Raw genomic sequence first — 18,163 nt, forward strand, 5'->3', positions numbered from 1 at the left:
TCATTAGCTTTAAAATAAATGATATGGAATATTAAATGGTACCATTATAAAGTACAACTTGTCCAACAAAAAACAGCCCTATACAGCTATATGAATGGAAAAGGCTAAAGCATAATCTAGAAATGCACATTTGCATACAAATGGTTGAAAACCTTCTGGATTTCCAAAACCTGAACGCAGCGTGTCCGCACTGCGGTTTTTACCGCACAGTGGGAATGGGATTGACATGAATCCCATCCACTTTGCAGTTACTGTAAAATGCTGCGATTTTTCCTTAGGCCGGGGCCCCATGGGCCGGAAACGCCGCATTTTGTCTGCAGTGGAATCGCCGCGAGAAAAATAGCGGAGTTATGCAGTATCTTCAAAGTGGATGGAATTCATGTGAATCCCATGCACACTTTCTGGTTAAAACTGCAGAGCGGACACGTCAATTATATCTATGGAAACTCTGGCGGCTTTCCCGTAGATATAATGGTAACAGAAAGTCCACAGAGGAAAATTCTGTGAAATTTCTTTTCAAAGCGCTGCGGGAAGAACCGCAATGCGCCCCCACCGCGTTTTTTAACGCAGCACTTTAGCGCTGCGGATCTTCCCATGAGACCTTAGCCTTAAGCAGCTTTTTTTGTTGCAGATTTTGCTGCAGTTTTATGAGCCAATGCCAAGAATGCTTTTACCAGGAATGGGAAATATATAGCAAGTACTTATACTTAAAGAGGACCTTTCATGTCCTCCTGCACATGCGGTTTTATATACCGCTAGGAAGCCAACAGTGCACTAAATTCAGCGCACTGTCTGCTTTCCTGTTATGTGACCCTGGGCTGGAGATAGAGCATGTGGGTCATCCTAAAAAACGGAGATCAGCATGTGAATCATTGCTAGAAGGGGCCTACAGGAGTGCATTTGTTGTGCTGTCCTGCACTGTTGTGGCTGGAATTTTCCTTAGGAGTACAAGGTTGTTTTAACTATGAGTAAACTTATCGTATGTAGAATATTCTTGGTTAACGGTATGATACTTTTTTTTCCCTTTAAAGCCAATCTCACACAGCAGTAATTGATCAGTATTTTGAATCCATGTTTATAAGGATAATGGAAACATTTAAATTTTTTTGTTTTTTGGGGTCCACTTCTAGTTTTGATTGACAAATACTCATGCAAAATACTGATGAAAACACGGCTGTGTGAAAATAGTCTAAGCTGCTTCAAATGGCTGTAGTACAGTTCTATTTTATGGAAATTATGACGAAAAACACGTAACTCTTAGGGAGCCTGCACAAAGAGTAAACGCTCTGCTCATTCTGAACATAAAACTCGTTCAGAGTGAGTGGCGTTAAAACAGATCCCATTGCTTTCTATGGGTGCTGGCATATGCGCGCTCTCCATTGAAATCAATGGGAGGCTTTTTTACTTATTGCTTTCAATGTGATATGCGCCTATCCCTTAGGCAAGAATATCTGTACTTGAATTTAAATGGAGCCAGTATGGCAGTGCATAGAGGCTGTATGGGCCTGTATAGAGGAGCTGCGCATATGGTTCTGCAGTTTGAAAGAGCCCTAAAAGATGCTGGCTGGCAAACTGGAGAAACACTGACATCTAGTGGTGAGTGGTGTAACACTGCAAACTAGAACATTTGCCTAAGACAAATCACTATTTAGACACGCGCGCGCGCGCACACACACACACACACAGGATACACAGGATATATTTAGCAAAATGTAAAACAAGCCACTTACTGCTCCATTTATGAAAAGTCTCCCTAAGAGGATTTTCTATAGGGTTATAACCGTGGCAGTGTTGTGGCTCTACGGCTGGCTTATGGGATCTCTGTGACTAATACTGTTGATTTTGTTTACAAACAGAATTTCTTTTATTATGTACATTTCAGACATGTTTAGGTGTATAGTATGAATCTATAGAAATTTGCAAGACAAATACGAAGCTGACATTTGTCTTTTATTTTGTTTTCTAGCTTGTCACATTTTGGAATGTCCAAACAGCAAAGCTCAAGAGGTGATCAATACTATTGGACAGGCATTTGAACTGCGTTTCAAACAGTTTTTGAAGAGCCCTTCCTTTATAGAAGAAAGGTAATCTTCCCGTTACTTTGAAAATTTCAAAGATATGTCTGGGCAGCTTGTCGATCTATAAAAACTCAGTCTAAATCAACACATGGCTTTTAGACCATTCCATTTAGCTACCCAGGGGTTCTTTAACCATTGGGCCTACGGTGCACTTGCATCAGGCCCTATGGTAGCGGGGGCCCCCTTGGGACAGTGGGACGCTCCTGCATTTAGAATGGTGTCCCACTGTTCCAGGCCGCCCCTATACTGTACAGCTCCAACTCGCATCCTACAGTCGCAGGTGAGTGGAGTGCAATGGGCATGCAGGAAGCTGTCTGCTCCCTGCATCACCATTCCCAGGCTCTGCTGTTTCTGCGCCAAGTGTACGGCTTGGGAGCAGTAGGCACAATGTAGTGATGGATACACAAAACAAAAGAACCAGGTAAGTATGACGCTCACAATAAACAAAAAAAATAAATGTGAAAAACCATTATTACAAAAATAGAAAATAATTTTATTGAAATAAACTACAACAATAAAATCCATATCATGGACATACAGTATAAGGACAAGAACGACTGTATGTACAACCAGCCCACTGCATTAAAGACACCCTAAGATAGGTCACCCCAAAAGTAAAAATACATAAACATGGGAAAATATACATACCCAGATAAGTAACCCCTATGTTTGGGAATGGGTATGTAAAATAGATAAACTGGTACACGTAAAGACCAATAAATATGGACAGATTAGTATGTAAATTGCACAGATGACAATAATGGATAGCTGAAAAGAATGGCCAAAACAGCCCAAGTGTACCCAAGTTATATGTGAGCTATGCACCAGCTATAACAAACACATAGCTAGAGGGGATAAACCCCCAAAATGAGGACAAGAAATATATAGAAAAAATGACACATAGATTACAATGACCAACTATACACCGTAAGATAGCAAGGTACTAGAGTGCTAGATTCCAGTAAGGTACGTCGGCTATTGTGAGTTACTATAAATGAATATAAATAGAAAAAACTGCATGTAGCATCTTACCCATTGTATGAGTGATGGAATGAGAGGTGGTGACGGGGTCAGTGTGTGAGGGCTATGTAGTGATGTCACTTACATCATGCCTGTTGCTCTCTGAAGCTGCCAGCATCAGAGACTGTAGACAACAGGGGAACAAGGAAAGGAGAAAATTATTATTTTTTTTTTTTTTACTGGGGGTCAACCTAGAAAGGAGATAATATACTGTGTGGCAACCTAGAAAGGGGACATGATACGGGACGGGTCGCGACCTAGAAAGGGGATAATATACTGTGTGGCAACCTAGAAAGGGGACATGATAAAGGGCGCGTTGCAACCTGGAAAGTGGACATGATACGGGATGGGTCACAACCTAGAAAGGGGATAATATACTGATAATTTCCACCCACTTCTCTAAGGGCTCGTGCATACGGAGTTAATACACGTGTATAGAATACACGTGTAAAAATAACACTCCCATTGACTTCAATGAAATCTTTTACACGTGTAAAAAAAAAGCGTCAAAAAACGTGATGCGTTTTTTTACGCATTTTTTACACGTGTAAAAGATTTCATTGAAGTCAATGGGAGTGTTATTTTTACACGTGTATTCTATACACGTGTATTATGCTATAATACTCTTGTGTTAACTCCGTGTGCATGAGCCCTAAAGAGGAGTAAGTGGTGCAAAAATGCAAAAGTTCACCAGAATTATGTAGCACTGTTTTTTTTTCCCCATAAATCCTCCTTTCTCCTCAATAAGTCTTCAGAGTATGAAAAATAAAACACATTACACTGTTCATTTCTGTGGGTTGAATTTTTTCAGATATTTCCTGAAAGCAGATTAACAAAGCATAACATATATAAGCATTTGTACAAATTGAAAACATCCACAAGTTAAGAGAAAGGAAATGCTTTTTCTCCCTTCGCGGTTCTGGGAAATAAAATACAGACATTTCCGCTGCGTGCTTCTCTGAGAGGTTTCAGAGCGCTTGCCAATTAAAATAAGCCATGTTTGTATTTTATCACATAAAAATACTTTATCTTCCAAGGAGAATAGTGGAGAAACTGAGAAATCCTTGGAGGCCACAGAATGCTGTAATGGAAGATGATAAGGGGTTTTACATGAAAAATACCAGATGTGGCAATTAAAAAAATGACATTGACACTGTAACCCCGGAAGGAAATACGCGATAAAATAATATATGAGTACAACCTAATGGGAAAAGAGCTTACCACCAACGGTGAAGTCCACTGATCAAATGCATTCCCTGTGTGAATGGCCCCCACATGGTATATGACCCCTATTCCATCCCCTACACGGCATATGACCCCCTTTTATGCCCCCATACAGCACATAACCGATTTTGTATGGTCCCCAAACAGTATATAGCCCCTCTTTATGGCCCCCATGCAGTCTATGACCCATTTTTATGGCCCCCACTCAGTATATGTGCAGCTGATGTTGAAGAATGCCAGGACACTGTACGTAACACCCTGGCATTCTTCAGCGTCGTTATGTAAGTGTAGTGCCACATAGAGGCGGCAGCAGAGGGCGGCCTGGACAGGTGGGTATAAATTATCGGCCACTACCTACTACAATAATACACCTCAGGTCACCTCATGGAACATGCGACCCTGGGTAAAATGATATTCAGTTATGGACATAAAGTATATTTCTGCATATTTATGGATGATCCTTTTTTGTTATTTATTACTATAATTATTTTGATGTAATTGTATGCATTTGTTTGTGTTTAGTGGAGTTTCAAGCACTGATAATGTAGCCAACAAAACAGAAAGAAAAGAAGTCAATGAATACTATAATGAGGTACCAGGAAAAGAGCCCCCTGCTGGTGGGATATCTGACAAAAGAATGCAAGTGGAAATCTCAGGATGTAGACCTGATGGTGACAAAAAAGACACAAAGGTAAGTCCCACACCTTTGTGAACACCAAAGGTCTGCCAAAAACGCTTTCTTTGGTTCCATTCACAACTGAGATCGTTAGTGATTGTTCACATGTAGCAGCATTTCTGTGACTGTCTAATACGTATAACACTAAGTTCACACTAGCGTTGGCTCTCTGTTCTGGTCCATCAGGGGAAAGTCGGGCTACTAAAATATTGGTAACACGCAGGGCCTGGGGGACCCCATTGACTTTAAAGGGGTCATTCTGGTGTCCATCATTTAAAAAATTGTAACTGGATGAAAAAAAGTCCTCCATGCCGGACTTTTCTCCCTGACGATTTTCTGCAGACATTGTAGCAGCAATGGAGACCCCAGCGCAGATGTGAACATAACCTTACGCATCTATAGTTTGTAATTCATATTCCTTTAATACTTTAAAATATGCAGGCAAGCCGGTTGAAAACTGAAAACTGCTCTTTGTTGATTTGTATTAAGACGCCGACAATACAGAACTGTTTGCATAATAAGCAATGAATGCAGGATTGGATAATAAATAAAATGGTATGATGAAATAGAAATGTCTTACGCTAGGTTCACACTAGCGTTCGGATCTCCGTTCTCAGCTTTCCGTCTTCTGCTGGCAGAAGACGGAAAGCTGTCAGAGCGGGTCCGGCCGTGAGCAGCCATGAGCGTTTTATGCTCTCCGCCGCGAAACTGTTTTTTTAAAACCAGACACAGAGTACTGCCTTTCTGACTCTGTGTCCGATTTTAAAAAACTGGTTTAGCGGCGGAGAGCATAAAACGCTCACCGCAGGCTCACGGCCGGTCATCTTTCAAACCCATTCAAATGAATGGGTATGAATGAGTCCTGCAGGTTTCCGTCTCCTGCGTCTGTTTTGTGCAGGAAACGGAAAACTGCAGAACGGAGACCGGGTGCAGATGTGAACGAGCCCTTACAAAAGTAGTATGCTACATATAATTTATGTATATTTTCTGACTACGCTATTTTCTATACCAGATGGGCTGTCCCAAAAGTGCCAACATATATGAGAATTGCTTAGAGAACCAGAAGACAGTAGGTATGATGTGTTTTTGTTTTTTTATGTAGATTGTGAGCTCATATAGGGCTCACAATGTACTTTTTTTTTCCTATCAGTATGTGTTTGTATGGGAGGAAATCCACGCAAACATGGGGAGAACATACAAACTGAAAATGTTGTTCCTGGTGGGATTCAAACCCAGGACTCCAGCGCTGCAAGGCTGCGGTGCTAACCACCATATCAATAATACCTGCGCAAATGCTGTTGTTTTCTGTCTAGGTATAATAGGGGAGAAAAGCCCACAGAGAAAATTCTGTGAAAATGCAAAGAAAAGTGCCGTGGAAAAATTGCAATTCGCTTCTGCCATATTTTTATGATCTGTCTCACTACGTGGGGCCTTAATCTCAATAGACAGAACCTAGACAAAATAGCAAGAAAAAAACCCACTAATGTGAACAGTGACTTACATATATCAGAATTATAAACTGCATTAGAAATTAAAGAATTGCAAGTTCTGTTTGGTCTGACACTATAATATACAACTAAGTTTTCATATCTTACGTAGTCTTGCTTTTCAGTTGAGTCAGGTAAAATTATACACATTACATTTATATTATTCCAATAAAAACAAAGCAGAAAAAGATTTTGTAGTAAAGTTAGAGCTTCCTAATATCATCCAAGGAAGAAGGGTCTGGACTTTGGTGCCCTTTCACAGCCCCTGTAATAGAAATGAGCAAAATGACCCTTGGGCCAGTTCTCACTTCACCTTTTCTTCCTATGTGCAGTGATTGTACAGAAGATATGAAAAATACAGTCCAAGTTCTGACCTGCAATTGGGAAGGAGCATGCACCCCTCTCCTAATTTTAGACTTGCAGGTGTTTCATATATAGTCTTTATATAACTGGATTTCTTACTCAGACATGTGATTATTTTATTTATCAATGTACCAATATAAAACAATACTCATATATTTTCAGGTCTTAATACTCCAAATGAAGGCATGAAAGATATGCTGTCTGGCCAAGACCTTTTGGATGATCCATGTTACATGAACACAGTGCCAAAAACTGAAAATCAACATAAAATTCATATTTCTGAGAAAGCCTGCGTAAAATCAAGTATGGAATAAATAAATATAGTTCTTCTTTTTTTCATTTCTCATTTTATATTGTTACATGACTTGCAGTTGATATCAATATGTATTGATGGTATTACTCAATCATATAATACGGACTGTTCTAGAATGGTTGCATACGCACTACATCAGACCATATGCTGCCTATTGTCTGGTATGAACTAAGCTACAATTAAATGTCCCAGGGTGCGCTTACAAACCGTGCAGCAATTGGCAGCATGTAAACACTGCAGGAATGCTGTTGGTTGTCCCTATTATAAGAAAGATTTTAAAATCCTTTTCAACCTTTTGTACCCATTATGCGAACATATGGTTACACATCATGTTGCATCATCCTGAGATAATATTGTATTATGTGGAACAACCAATCCCTGCGAAGCCATAGCCTGCCTTCAGTTCTTGATGGGCAAATACATTTGTTTTTACGCAAAATTTTGAAAATTTTTAAGCTAAATTAAAATGGTTCTAATATTAAAAAAATTGTTATATATTATATATTTACGCCAATTAAATTTTCCTTAATATTTTGAAATATATAATTTGTTTCATTTTTTTTAATGTTATAGTACATCAAGATCTTGGAGTCATATGCCAGGCAAGTAAAACCCGCATCAGCACCTCCATGCAGAAGGAAGTATGGTATCACGGCAAGATGAATCGAAAGCTTGCAGAGAGTTTGCTTATTCATGATGGAGACTTTTTAGTTCGAGAAAGCACAACATCAGTTGGTCAATATGTACTGAGTGGGGTTCATGGTGGACACCCAAAACATCTACTCTTAGTGGACCCAGAGGGAAAAGTATGTATTCCTGGCTTTCACTCTCTTCCTTTGTCCTGTAAAACCAAATCACTTAAAAATGGTCAACATTTTCTATTACACATCCACTAGTACAGGGGTAGGGAACGTACGGCTCTCCAGCTGTTGTAAAACTACAACTCCCAGCATGCTCTGCTGTTCTGGGAACTCCCATGGAAGTGAATGGAGCATGCTGGGAGTTGTAGTTTCACAGCAGCTGGAGAGCCAAAGGTTCCCTACCCCTGCACTAGTAGAATAACATAACATGATCATAGTAGATAATACATTGCCTTATGCCTTAAGCTCACACTTAAACTTGCATTTATCAGATTGTTTTCTGGGCTTTCTGGCAAGAAGAATTTTAGAGAAATATATTTCCAGTGCAAAGTGTTTCAGTTTTAAACCTATTATTTTCTATCCATAAAGAGAATAGATTACAATTGTTAAAGAGGCCATTAGAGATTGATTTGATGCATTATCTGTAACCAGGTACTTTGCAATCCATTATTTCTAACTAGTTCTTTGCAACGCTTTCACCAATGCAAATATATCATACTAGCTGGTACCCGCGACTTCGTCTGTGGTGATTGTAGCAGTGGGTATATACAGGCGTGGGTAAGGTTTTCGTAGTGTGTATAAGGGATGGGATATGAAATGTAACTTTGTATCTTGTTTTTGCTGTAATTCAGACAATACGTGAGACTTTTGTGTTGAAGTTACTTTGTATTTGAGCTGCTATATATACGGTGTTGTGAGAAACTTTACATAGTGACTTTGGGACAGAAGTATTTGAAGTTAACCCTTTCCCGCCGATGGCATTTTTTGATTTTCGTTTTTGACTCCCCTCCTTCTAAACCCCATAACTTTTTTATTTCTCCGCTCTCAGAGCCATATGAGGTCTTAATTTTTCCTCAGACAAATTTTTCTTCATGATGCCACCATTAATTATTCTATATAATGTACTGGGAAGCAGGGAAAAAATTCAGAATGGGGTGGATTTGAAGAAAAAATGCATTTCTGCGACTTTCTTACAGGCTTTGGTTTTACGGCGTTCACTGTGCAACCAAAATGACATGTCCCCTGTATTCTGTGTTTCGTTACAATTCTGGGGATACCAAATTTATATGGTTTTATTTACATTTTGACCCCTTAAAAAAAATCCAAAACTGTGTTAAAAAATTATTTTTTGAAAAGTCGCCATATTCCGACAGCCGTAACTTTTTTATACGTGCGTGTACGGGGATGTATAAGGCGTCTTTTTTTGCGGGACCGGGTGTACTTTGTAGTTCTACCATTTTCGGGAAATGTTATTGCTGTGATCACTTTTTATTAAAATTTTTATCAGAATCAAAACAGTGAAAAAATGGCGGTTTGGCACTTTTGACCATTTTTCCCGCTACGGCGTTTACCGAACAGGAAAAATTTTTGTGTAGCTTTGTAGAGCGGGCGATTTCGGACACAGGGATACCTAACATGTATGTGTTTCACAGTTTTTAACTACTTTTATATGTGTTCTAGGGAAAGGGGGGTGATTTGAATTTTTAATCCTTTTTATTTATTTTTTATATTTTTTTTACTTTTTTTTAAACATTTTTTTTTGCATTTATTAGACCGCCTAGGGGTATTGACATGGGTGGGCGGTGTCGCGGATTGTCAGAGCGGTGGGGGTCGGCAAACATGGCTGCTCCGGAGCGTTAAAGAGAGCCTCCTGGAGTATCGTTAAGGTGAGGGGCAAAGTGGTAAAGTCTATGTATATGAGATTGTGTGGGGTTAGGGGCGAGGCTGTAGAGGGCAATATGAATTTTGTGGCTTGCTATGGTCCAAAGTGTGTGAGATTGCAGAGATGGTGGTGTGAGTTTGGGTTTTGTGGGGGTCCTGGCACAAACGTATGTGCGCTATTGTGACGAAAAGTAGCCTATTGTTTAATCGGGTGTATTAACTATGTTTGTGGAAAATTTCAGCCAAATCGGTGGAGCGGTTTTTCCGTGATTGAGGAACAAACATCCGAACATGCAAACATCCAAACACACAAACCCACAAACTCACAAACTTTCACATTTATAATATTAATAGGATGAGCTTAACCGAAAAGATAAGGAATTTGGAAGAGTTATATGCTGATTGGTGTTGTATCATCTCATATGACCAATCCATTCAGGAAAAGCATGCGCAATAAACAAGAGCTATATTCATGGCAAATCTAAATTTCTATTGGTTATCATCTTCTAACAATCTAATTCATCACATTTGTAAGCAGAGTAATTGTAATAATAGATATATGCGGCACAAACAAAAATTGCAGATAATGCAATTTTGTTAAATAACAGTCTAAGTGGCTTTAAAAGAAATATCACTGTGAAAACTGTAACATCCTTCTTCCGGAAGAAGGCACAATACGCCGAAACGCGCGTTGGGGACAGGTGTGGGCACTGTCCAGCGAGGTTCTCTTCCTTCCTCACTACTAAATGGGTATGCTATTCCAGTCTGATATGTTTAATCTCTAACCACTTGGCTGTACAGCCTCTTCTTTCCCCTGGCATGTTGCTTGTCTCTACATTCCTTTGACTCCCTGTGGCTATCCCTTTTTGACCCTGTTGGTATCTATATATATGTTACTTGACAAGTTATTTAAGAGATTACCTCTATTTAGTCATTTTGCTACCTATGCACATTACTGACAGCAGCATCTTTCCTATGCTCTGTGATGTGGGGAAATTTAGGCATAGACTATCATAACCTGCCCTTTTATGGTATGCTGTGATGCTATCTATATACACTCTACCTACTCTGGTATACACTTACCTTGCTGTATAGTCCTCATTTACCTGCCTGTTGGTATGGTCATGATTTGTCACCTTTTTATAAATTTAACTTGTATTGTTACTTATGTGTATTTAATAAATTCAATTTTATATTCTGAGCATTTTCAATTCTGTTTTTTGGTTTATTTTAATTCCATATGTGTTCCTTTTTATGTTTTCACGTCTTCAATATAAATCGAGAAGGTAAAAACCACATGGAATGAAAACTTTTCCCTAATGCTGTGTATATGCATTGTACTGTTTTAACTGAACATTTTCTTTGTCTAATAGGTGAGAACTAAAGATCATGTTTTTGACAATGTCAGCCACTTAATAAACTACCATGTGGAAAATGAATTACCTATTACTTCTTCTGGAAGTGAGCTCAGTCTGAGGCAACCCGTGAGAAGACAAGAAGTTGATACTCTTCAGGGTTGAAAGAACTGTATTTACATTGTCTACCTATAAATGGGATGGATATATGTCATATTTTTACCTATAAACACTACTTATGGACCTAAATCATTCATAAGGACACATGCTAAATGATAAAATAGGAATCCATGGACTGCTCCTTTAAATGCAGAAGTGATTTGCATTCAGGAAGACAACAACTGCTGTAGAAGCTGCCAGGTGTTCTGTAAAAAACAAACATACATACAAGCAAATAATACTTGAAAGCACAAACCCCCAAGAGTCAGCCAAAATGAGTGGTATGTGCCTTGGAACGAATATTCTTAGCAGGGTATACAGTCCTATGAAAAAGTTTGGGCACCCCTATTAATCTTAATCATTTTTAGTTCTAAATATTTTGGTGTTTGCAACAGCCATTTCAGTTTGATATATCTAATAACTGATGGACACAGTAATATTTCAGGATTGAAATGAGGTTTATTGTACTAACAGAAAATGCGCAATATGCATTAAACCAAAATTTGACCGGTGCAAAAGTATGGGCACCCTTATCATTTTATTGATTTGAATACTCCTAACTACTTTTTACTGACTTACTGAAGCACAAAATTGGTTTTGTAACCTCAGTGAGCTTTGAACTTCATAGCCAGGTGTATCCAATCATGAGAAAAGGTATTTAAGGTGGCCAATTGCAAGTTGTTCTACTATTTGAATCTCCTCTGAAGAGTGGCATCATGGGCTACTCAAAACAACTCTCAAATGATCTGAAAACAAAGATTGTTCAACATAGTTGTTCAGGGGAAGGATACAAAAAGCTGTCTCAGAGATTTAACCTGTCAGTTTCCACTGTGAGGAACATAGTAAGGAAATGGAAGACCACAGGGACAGTTCTTGTTAAGCCCAGAAGTGGCAGGCCAAGAAAAATATCAGAAAGGCAGAGAAGAAGAATGGTGAGAACAGTCAAGGACAATCCACAGACCACCTCCAAAGAGCTGCAGCATCATCTTGCTGCAGATGGTGTCACTGTGCATCGGTCAACTATACAGCGCACTGTGCACAAATAGAAGCTGTATGGGAGAGTGATGAGAAAGAAGCCGTTTCTGCACGTACGCCACAAATAGAGTTGCCTGAGGTATGAAAAAGCACATTTGGACAAGGCAGCTTCATTTTGGAAACAAAAATTGAGTTGTTTGGTTATAAAAAAAAGGCGTTATGCATGGCGTCCAAAAAGAAACAGCATTCCAAGAAAAACACATGCTACCCACTGTAAAATTTGGTGGAGGTTCCATCATGCTTTGGGGCTGTGTGGCCAATGCCGGCATCGGGAATCTTGTTAAAGTTGAGAGTCGCATGGATTCCACTCAGTATCAGCAGATTCTTGAAAATAATGTTCAAGAATCAGTGACGAAGTTGAAGTTACGCCGGGGATGGATATTTCAGCAAGACAATGATCCAAAACACCGCTCCAAATCCTCAGGCATTCATGCAGAGGAACAATTACAATGTTCTGGAATGGCCATCCCAGTCCCCAGACCTGAATATCATTGAACATCTGTGGGATGATTTGAAGCGGGCTGTCCATGCTCGGCGACCATCTAACTTAACTGAACTTGAATTGTTTGTCCAAAATACCTTTATCCAGGATCCAGGAACTGATTAAAAGCTACAGGAAGCGACTAGAGGCTGTTATCTTTGCAAAAGGAGGATGTACTAAATATTAATGTCACTTTTCTGTTGAGGTGCCCATACTTTTGCACCGGTCAAATTTTGGTTTAATGCATATTGCGCATTTTCTGTTAGTACAATAAACCTCATTTCAATCCTGAAATATTACTGTGTCCATCAGTTAATTAGATATATCAAACTGAAATGGCTGTTGCAAATACCAAAATATTTAGAACTAAAAATGATTAAGATTAATAGGGGTGCCCAAACTTTTTCATAGGACTGTATGTTTTTGTATATATTACAATCATCTCTACAAATCTCTGTATGCTGTGTAAAGCTTTATGATATATAGGAAGTTGTAAAATATGGATTATATTAAATAGAAATAATGGAAAAATAAGTAATGGCGACATGTAAATACATTTAATGAGTTCAACATGAAATTTAGTAACATTATATTTTTACTAACATTGCAGTCTTTCTTTTATAGTGTAAATAGATATATTTGGATCATTGTAAAACTTTCTTTTTTTCCTCTTCATCTCTGGTAACAATTGCTATACTTCATACAGTCCTTTGCTTTTATAAGGGAAATATATCTATGCCATATGTGGTAAGTGGTGTTGTAACAGTGAATGAATAACATTTGCAAGAATATTGCAGAATAAAATGATAATAAGACTCTAATATTGCATATTTTTATATTAGACAATCAGATTGTAGGTTTAAATTAAACCATAGAAGCATCTACATCCTATGTTATCCCCAATATCAAGAAATATACTTACAGGCCTCATTCACACTACAGATTTTGCTCAGTATTTCTGATAGGAGAAAAAAAAAGTACATTGTGATCCCTATATGGGAAAAAAAAATGTTCAGTATTTAGCATAAGTATTTCTAAGCCAAAAAAAGAGGAGAACAATGTTGGACCCAACTCCTGGTTTGTCTTACAAAAACTAAATACTGACTGTATTATGTAATTGGATTTATATGCAATTGCCCATGGTTTGATGCTGCAAAAAACGGACCCATTATTGATGTGTAAAACTGTAAATATATTTCCAGAACAGTCAATACAGATACAAAATACATATAAAAACATCCCGTAAGTTGTTGTCATCCATGCATGTACCTATGAAAAAACTACGAGACCAGCATGTATAGATGTAGAATGTGTCTTTGCATAGAGTAGGCAAGTATTAACTGATCTAAATAGTCATAATCTAGCCTAAATGCAAATATCCTACAATACTCTATGACATGCTGCCTGCAGATAAGGCAGTAGTTCTCATGTCACAGGTGTATCCAGCAGATCTTATTTTACATGACTTGGAAGACTAAGGGTATGTTCACACAGGGATCAGTGAATGAGGACTTCTTCTTTTATGTTTTTTTAAAATCATTTTGTGAAAAAAAACTTTACCCAACAGATAACCCCCTTAAATTCCATAAGGACACCATAATAAAATAGCTATGCTGTCACAGGCAATCTGCTTGCAGGGACCCAACCCAATTGTAGAAAAGAAGGAAGGCTTTATGGAGTGTTGTGTGAATTCTTATCTGTGCCTTACAGGTACACTTGGCCCTATTAGCTTCAGCCCCTTCATTCATGTGATAAGTGTAGGTCCCCATGATCAGCAAGTGATCATATTTGTTGATATATGGGGCCATTTAGTAAAACTGAAATACCGCTTTACATTGTTAACTAATACCTGATGGCAATCTATTTATTGTATAGAAAAGAGCGTTTGTTTCAAGTTTATTTTCTTCAATATAAAGGGTGTTTAAAAAAAATATTTTTGTCTGTTCCATCTAATACATTTCATAAATAACTGAGAAATTAAAAAATGTGAAAAATATATGTATCTATCTCTCATATGAAACATGATCATTTTCAATAAACAATATATTTCTAGAGATATAAGATTTGTGTCAGGACTGTTTTTTTACTTGAAGCGACCTTCAACCTTAAAAGTATATTTTATCCATCCACTACCTATGTGATGTATACTCCCACTTCCCAGAGATGGATCCTTGTTACAAACTAACATCTACTGTAAGTCACAGACACCCCAGTCTGCTCTACTGGCATGGGATTGTACTGTGTACACCCCAGTCTGCTCTACTGGCATGGGAATGTATTGTGTACACCCCAGTCTGTTCTACTGGCATGGGATTGTACTGTGTACACCCCAGTCTGCTCTACTGGCATGGGATTGTACTGTGTACACCCCAGTCTGCTCTACTGGCATGGGATTGTACTGTGTACGCCCCATTCTGCTCTACTGGCATGGGATTGTATTGTGTACACCCCAGTCTGCCCAACTAGCAGGGGAATGTACTGTGTACACCCCAATCTGCTCTACTGGCATGGGATTGTATTGTGTACACCCCAGTCTGCTCTACTGGCATGGGATTGTACTGTGTACACCCCAGTCTGCTCTACTGGCATGAGAATGTACTGTGTACACCCCAGTCTGCTCTACTGGCATGAGATTGTATTGTGTACACCCCAGTCTGCTCTACTGTCATAGGATTGTACTGTATACACCCCAGTCTGCTCTACTGGCATGGGACTGTATTTTGGACACCCCATTCTGCTCTACTGGCATGGGAATGTATTGTGTACACCCCAGTCTGCTCTACTGGCATGGGATTGTACTGTGTACGCCCCAGTCTGCTCTACTGGCATGGGATTGTACTGTGTACACCCCAGTCTGCTCTACTGGCATGGGATTGTATTGTGTACACCCCAGTCTGCCCAACTAGCAGGGGAATGTACTGTGTACACCCCAGTCTGCTCTACTGGCATGGGATTGTACTGTGTACACCCCAGTCTGCTCTACTGGCATGAAAATGTACTGTGTACACCCCAGTCTGCTCTACTGGCATGAGATTGTATTGTGTACACCCCAGTCTGCTCTACTGTCATAGGATTGTACTGTATACACCCCAGTCTGCTCTACTGTCATAGGATTGTACTGTATACACCCCAGTCTGCTCTACTGGCATGGGACTGTATTTTGGACACCCCAGTCTGCTCTACTGGCATGGGAATGTATTGTGTACACCCCAGTCTGCTCTACTGGCATGGGATTGTACTGTGTACGCCCCAGTCTGCTCTACTGGCATGGGATTGTACTGTGTACACCCCAGTCTGCTCTACTGGCATGGGATTGTACTGTGTACGCCCCATTCTGCTCTACTGGCATGGGATTGTATTGTGTACACCCCAGTCTGCCGAACTAGCAGGGGAATGTACTGTGTACACCCCAATCTGCTCTACTGGCATGGGATTGTATTGTGTACACCCCAGTCTGCCCAACTAGCAGGGGAATGTACTGTGTACACCCCAATCTGCTCTACTGGTATGGGATTGTATTGTGTACACCTCAGTCTGCTCTACTGGCATGGGATTGTACTGTGTACACCCCAGTCTGCTCTACTGGCATGGGATTGTATTGTGTACACCCCAGTCTGCCCAACTAGCAGGGGAATGTACTGTGTACACCCCAGTCTGCTCTACTGGTATGGGATTGTATTGTGTACACCTCAGTCTGCTCTACTGGCATGGGATTGTACTGTGTACACCCCAGTCTGCTCTACTGGCATGGGATTGTATTGTGTACACCCCAGTCTGCCCAACTAGCAGGGGAATGTACTGTGTACACCCCAGTCTGCTCTACTGGCATGGGATTGTACTGTGTACACCCCAGTCTGCTCTACTGGCATGAGAATGTACTGTGTACACCCCAGTCTCCTCTACTGTCATAGGATTGTACTGTATACACCCCAGTCTGCTCTACTGGCATGGGAATGTATTTTGGACACCCCAGTCTGCTCTACTGGCATGGGAATGTATTGTGTACACCCCAGTCTGCTCTACTGGCATGGGATTGTACTGTGTACGCCCCAGTCTGCTCTACTGGCATGGGATTGTACTGTGTACACCCCAATCTGCTCTACTGGCATGGGACTGTATTGTGTACACCCCAGTCTGCCCAACTAGCAGGGGAATGTACTGTGTACACCCCAATCTGCTCTACTGGTATGGGATTGTATTGTGTACACCTCAGTCTGCTCTACTGGCATGGGATTGTACTGTGTACTCCCCAGTTTGCTCTACTGGCATGAGAATGTACTGTGTACACCCCAGTCTGCTCTACTGGCATGAGATTGTATTGTGTACACCCCAGTCTGCTCTACTGTTATAGGATTGTACTGTGTACACCCCAGTCTGCTCTACTGGCATGGGACTGTATTTTGGACACCCCAGTCTGCTCTACTGGCATGGGAATGTATTGTGTACACCCCAGTCTGCTCTACTGGCATGGGATTGTACTGTGTATGCCCCAGTCTGCTCTACTGGCATGGGATTGTACTGTGTACACCCCAGTCTGCTCTACTGGCATGGGATTGTATTGTGTACACCCCAGTCTGCCCAACTAGCAGGGGAATGTACTGTGTACACCCCAGTCTGCTCTACTGGCATGGGATTGTACTGTGTACACCCCAGTCTGCTCTACTGGCATGGGATTGTACTGTGTACGCCCCAGTCTGCTCTACTGGCATGGGATTGTACTGTGTACACCCCAGTCTGCTCTACTGGCATGGGATTGTATTGTGTACACCCCAGTCTGCCCAACTAGCAGGGGAATGTACTGTGTACACCCCAGTCTGCTCTACTGGCATGGGATTGTACTGTGTACACCCCAGTCTGCTCTACTGGCATGAAAATGTACTGTGTACACCCCAGTCTGCTCTACTGGCATGAGATTGTATTGTGTACACCCCAGTCTGCTCTACTGTCATAGGATTGTACTGTATACACCCCAGTCTGCTCTACTGTCATAGGATTGTACTGTATACACCCCAGTCTGCTCTACTGGCATGGGACTGTATTTTGGACACCCCAGTCTGCTCTACTGGCATGGGAATGTATTGTGTACACCCCAGTCTGCTCTACTGGCATGGGATTGTACTGTGTACGCCCCAGTCTGCTCTACTGGCATGGGATTGTACTGTGTACACCCCAGTCTGCTCTACTGGCATGGGATTGTACTGTGTACGCCCCATTCTGCTCTACTGGCATGGGATTGTATTGTGTACACCCCAGTCTGCCGAACTAGCAGGGGAATGTACTGTGTACACCCCAATCTGCTCTACTGGCATGGGATTGTATTGTGTACACCCCAGTCTGCCCAACTAGCAGGGGAATGTACTGTGTACACCCCAATCTGCTCTACTGGTATGGGATTGTATTGTGTACACCTCAGTCTGCTCTACTGGCATGGGATTGTACTGTGTACACCC

The 18,163-nt window shown here is 40.5% G+C and overlaps 1 protein-coding gene across 1 annotated transcript in view; it reads left to right on the top strand.

The window, feature by feature from the left end:
- SHC4 (SHC adaptor protein 4) overlaps positions 1–11,501 on the top strand; it is a 41,016-nt gene extending 29,515 nt beyond the window's left edge. The window contains exons 7-12 of the mRNA XM_075276199.1: positions 1,967–2,084; positions 4,845–5,013; positions 6,011–6,071; positions 7,011–7,151; positions 7,735–7,967; positions 11,057–11,501. Of these exons, the coding sequence (XP_075132300.1) occupies positions 1,967–2,084; positions 4,845–5,013; positions 6,011–6,071; positions 7,011–7,151; positions 7,735–7,967; positions 11,057–11,203 (869 nt within the window). The 3' untranslated portion in view covers positions 11,204–11,501. The remainder of the gene's footprint in view (positions 1–1,966; positions 2,085–4,844; positions 5,014–6,010; positions 6,072–7,010; positions 7,152–7,734; positions 7,968–11,056) is intronic.
- The last annotated feature ends 6,662 nt before the right edge of the window (positions 11,502–18,163 follow it).

This window comes from Leptodactylus fuscus, chromosome 5, assembly GCF_031893055.1.
Source record: "Leptodactylus fuscus isolate aLepFus1 chromosome 5, aLepFus1.hap2, whole genome shotgun sequence".
In the NCBI taxonomy this organism is placed as follows: Eukaryota; Metazoa; Chordata; class Amphibia; order Anura; family Leptodactylidae; genus Leptodactylus; species Leptodactylus fuscus.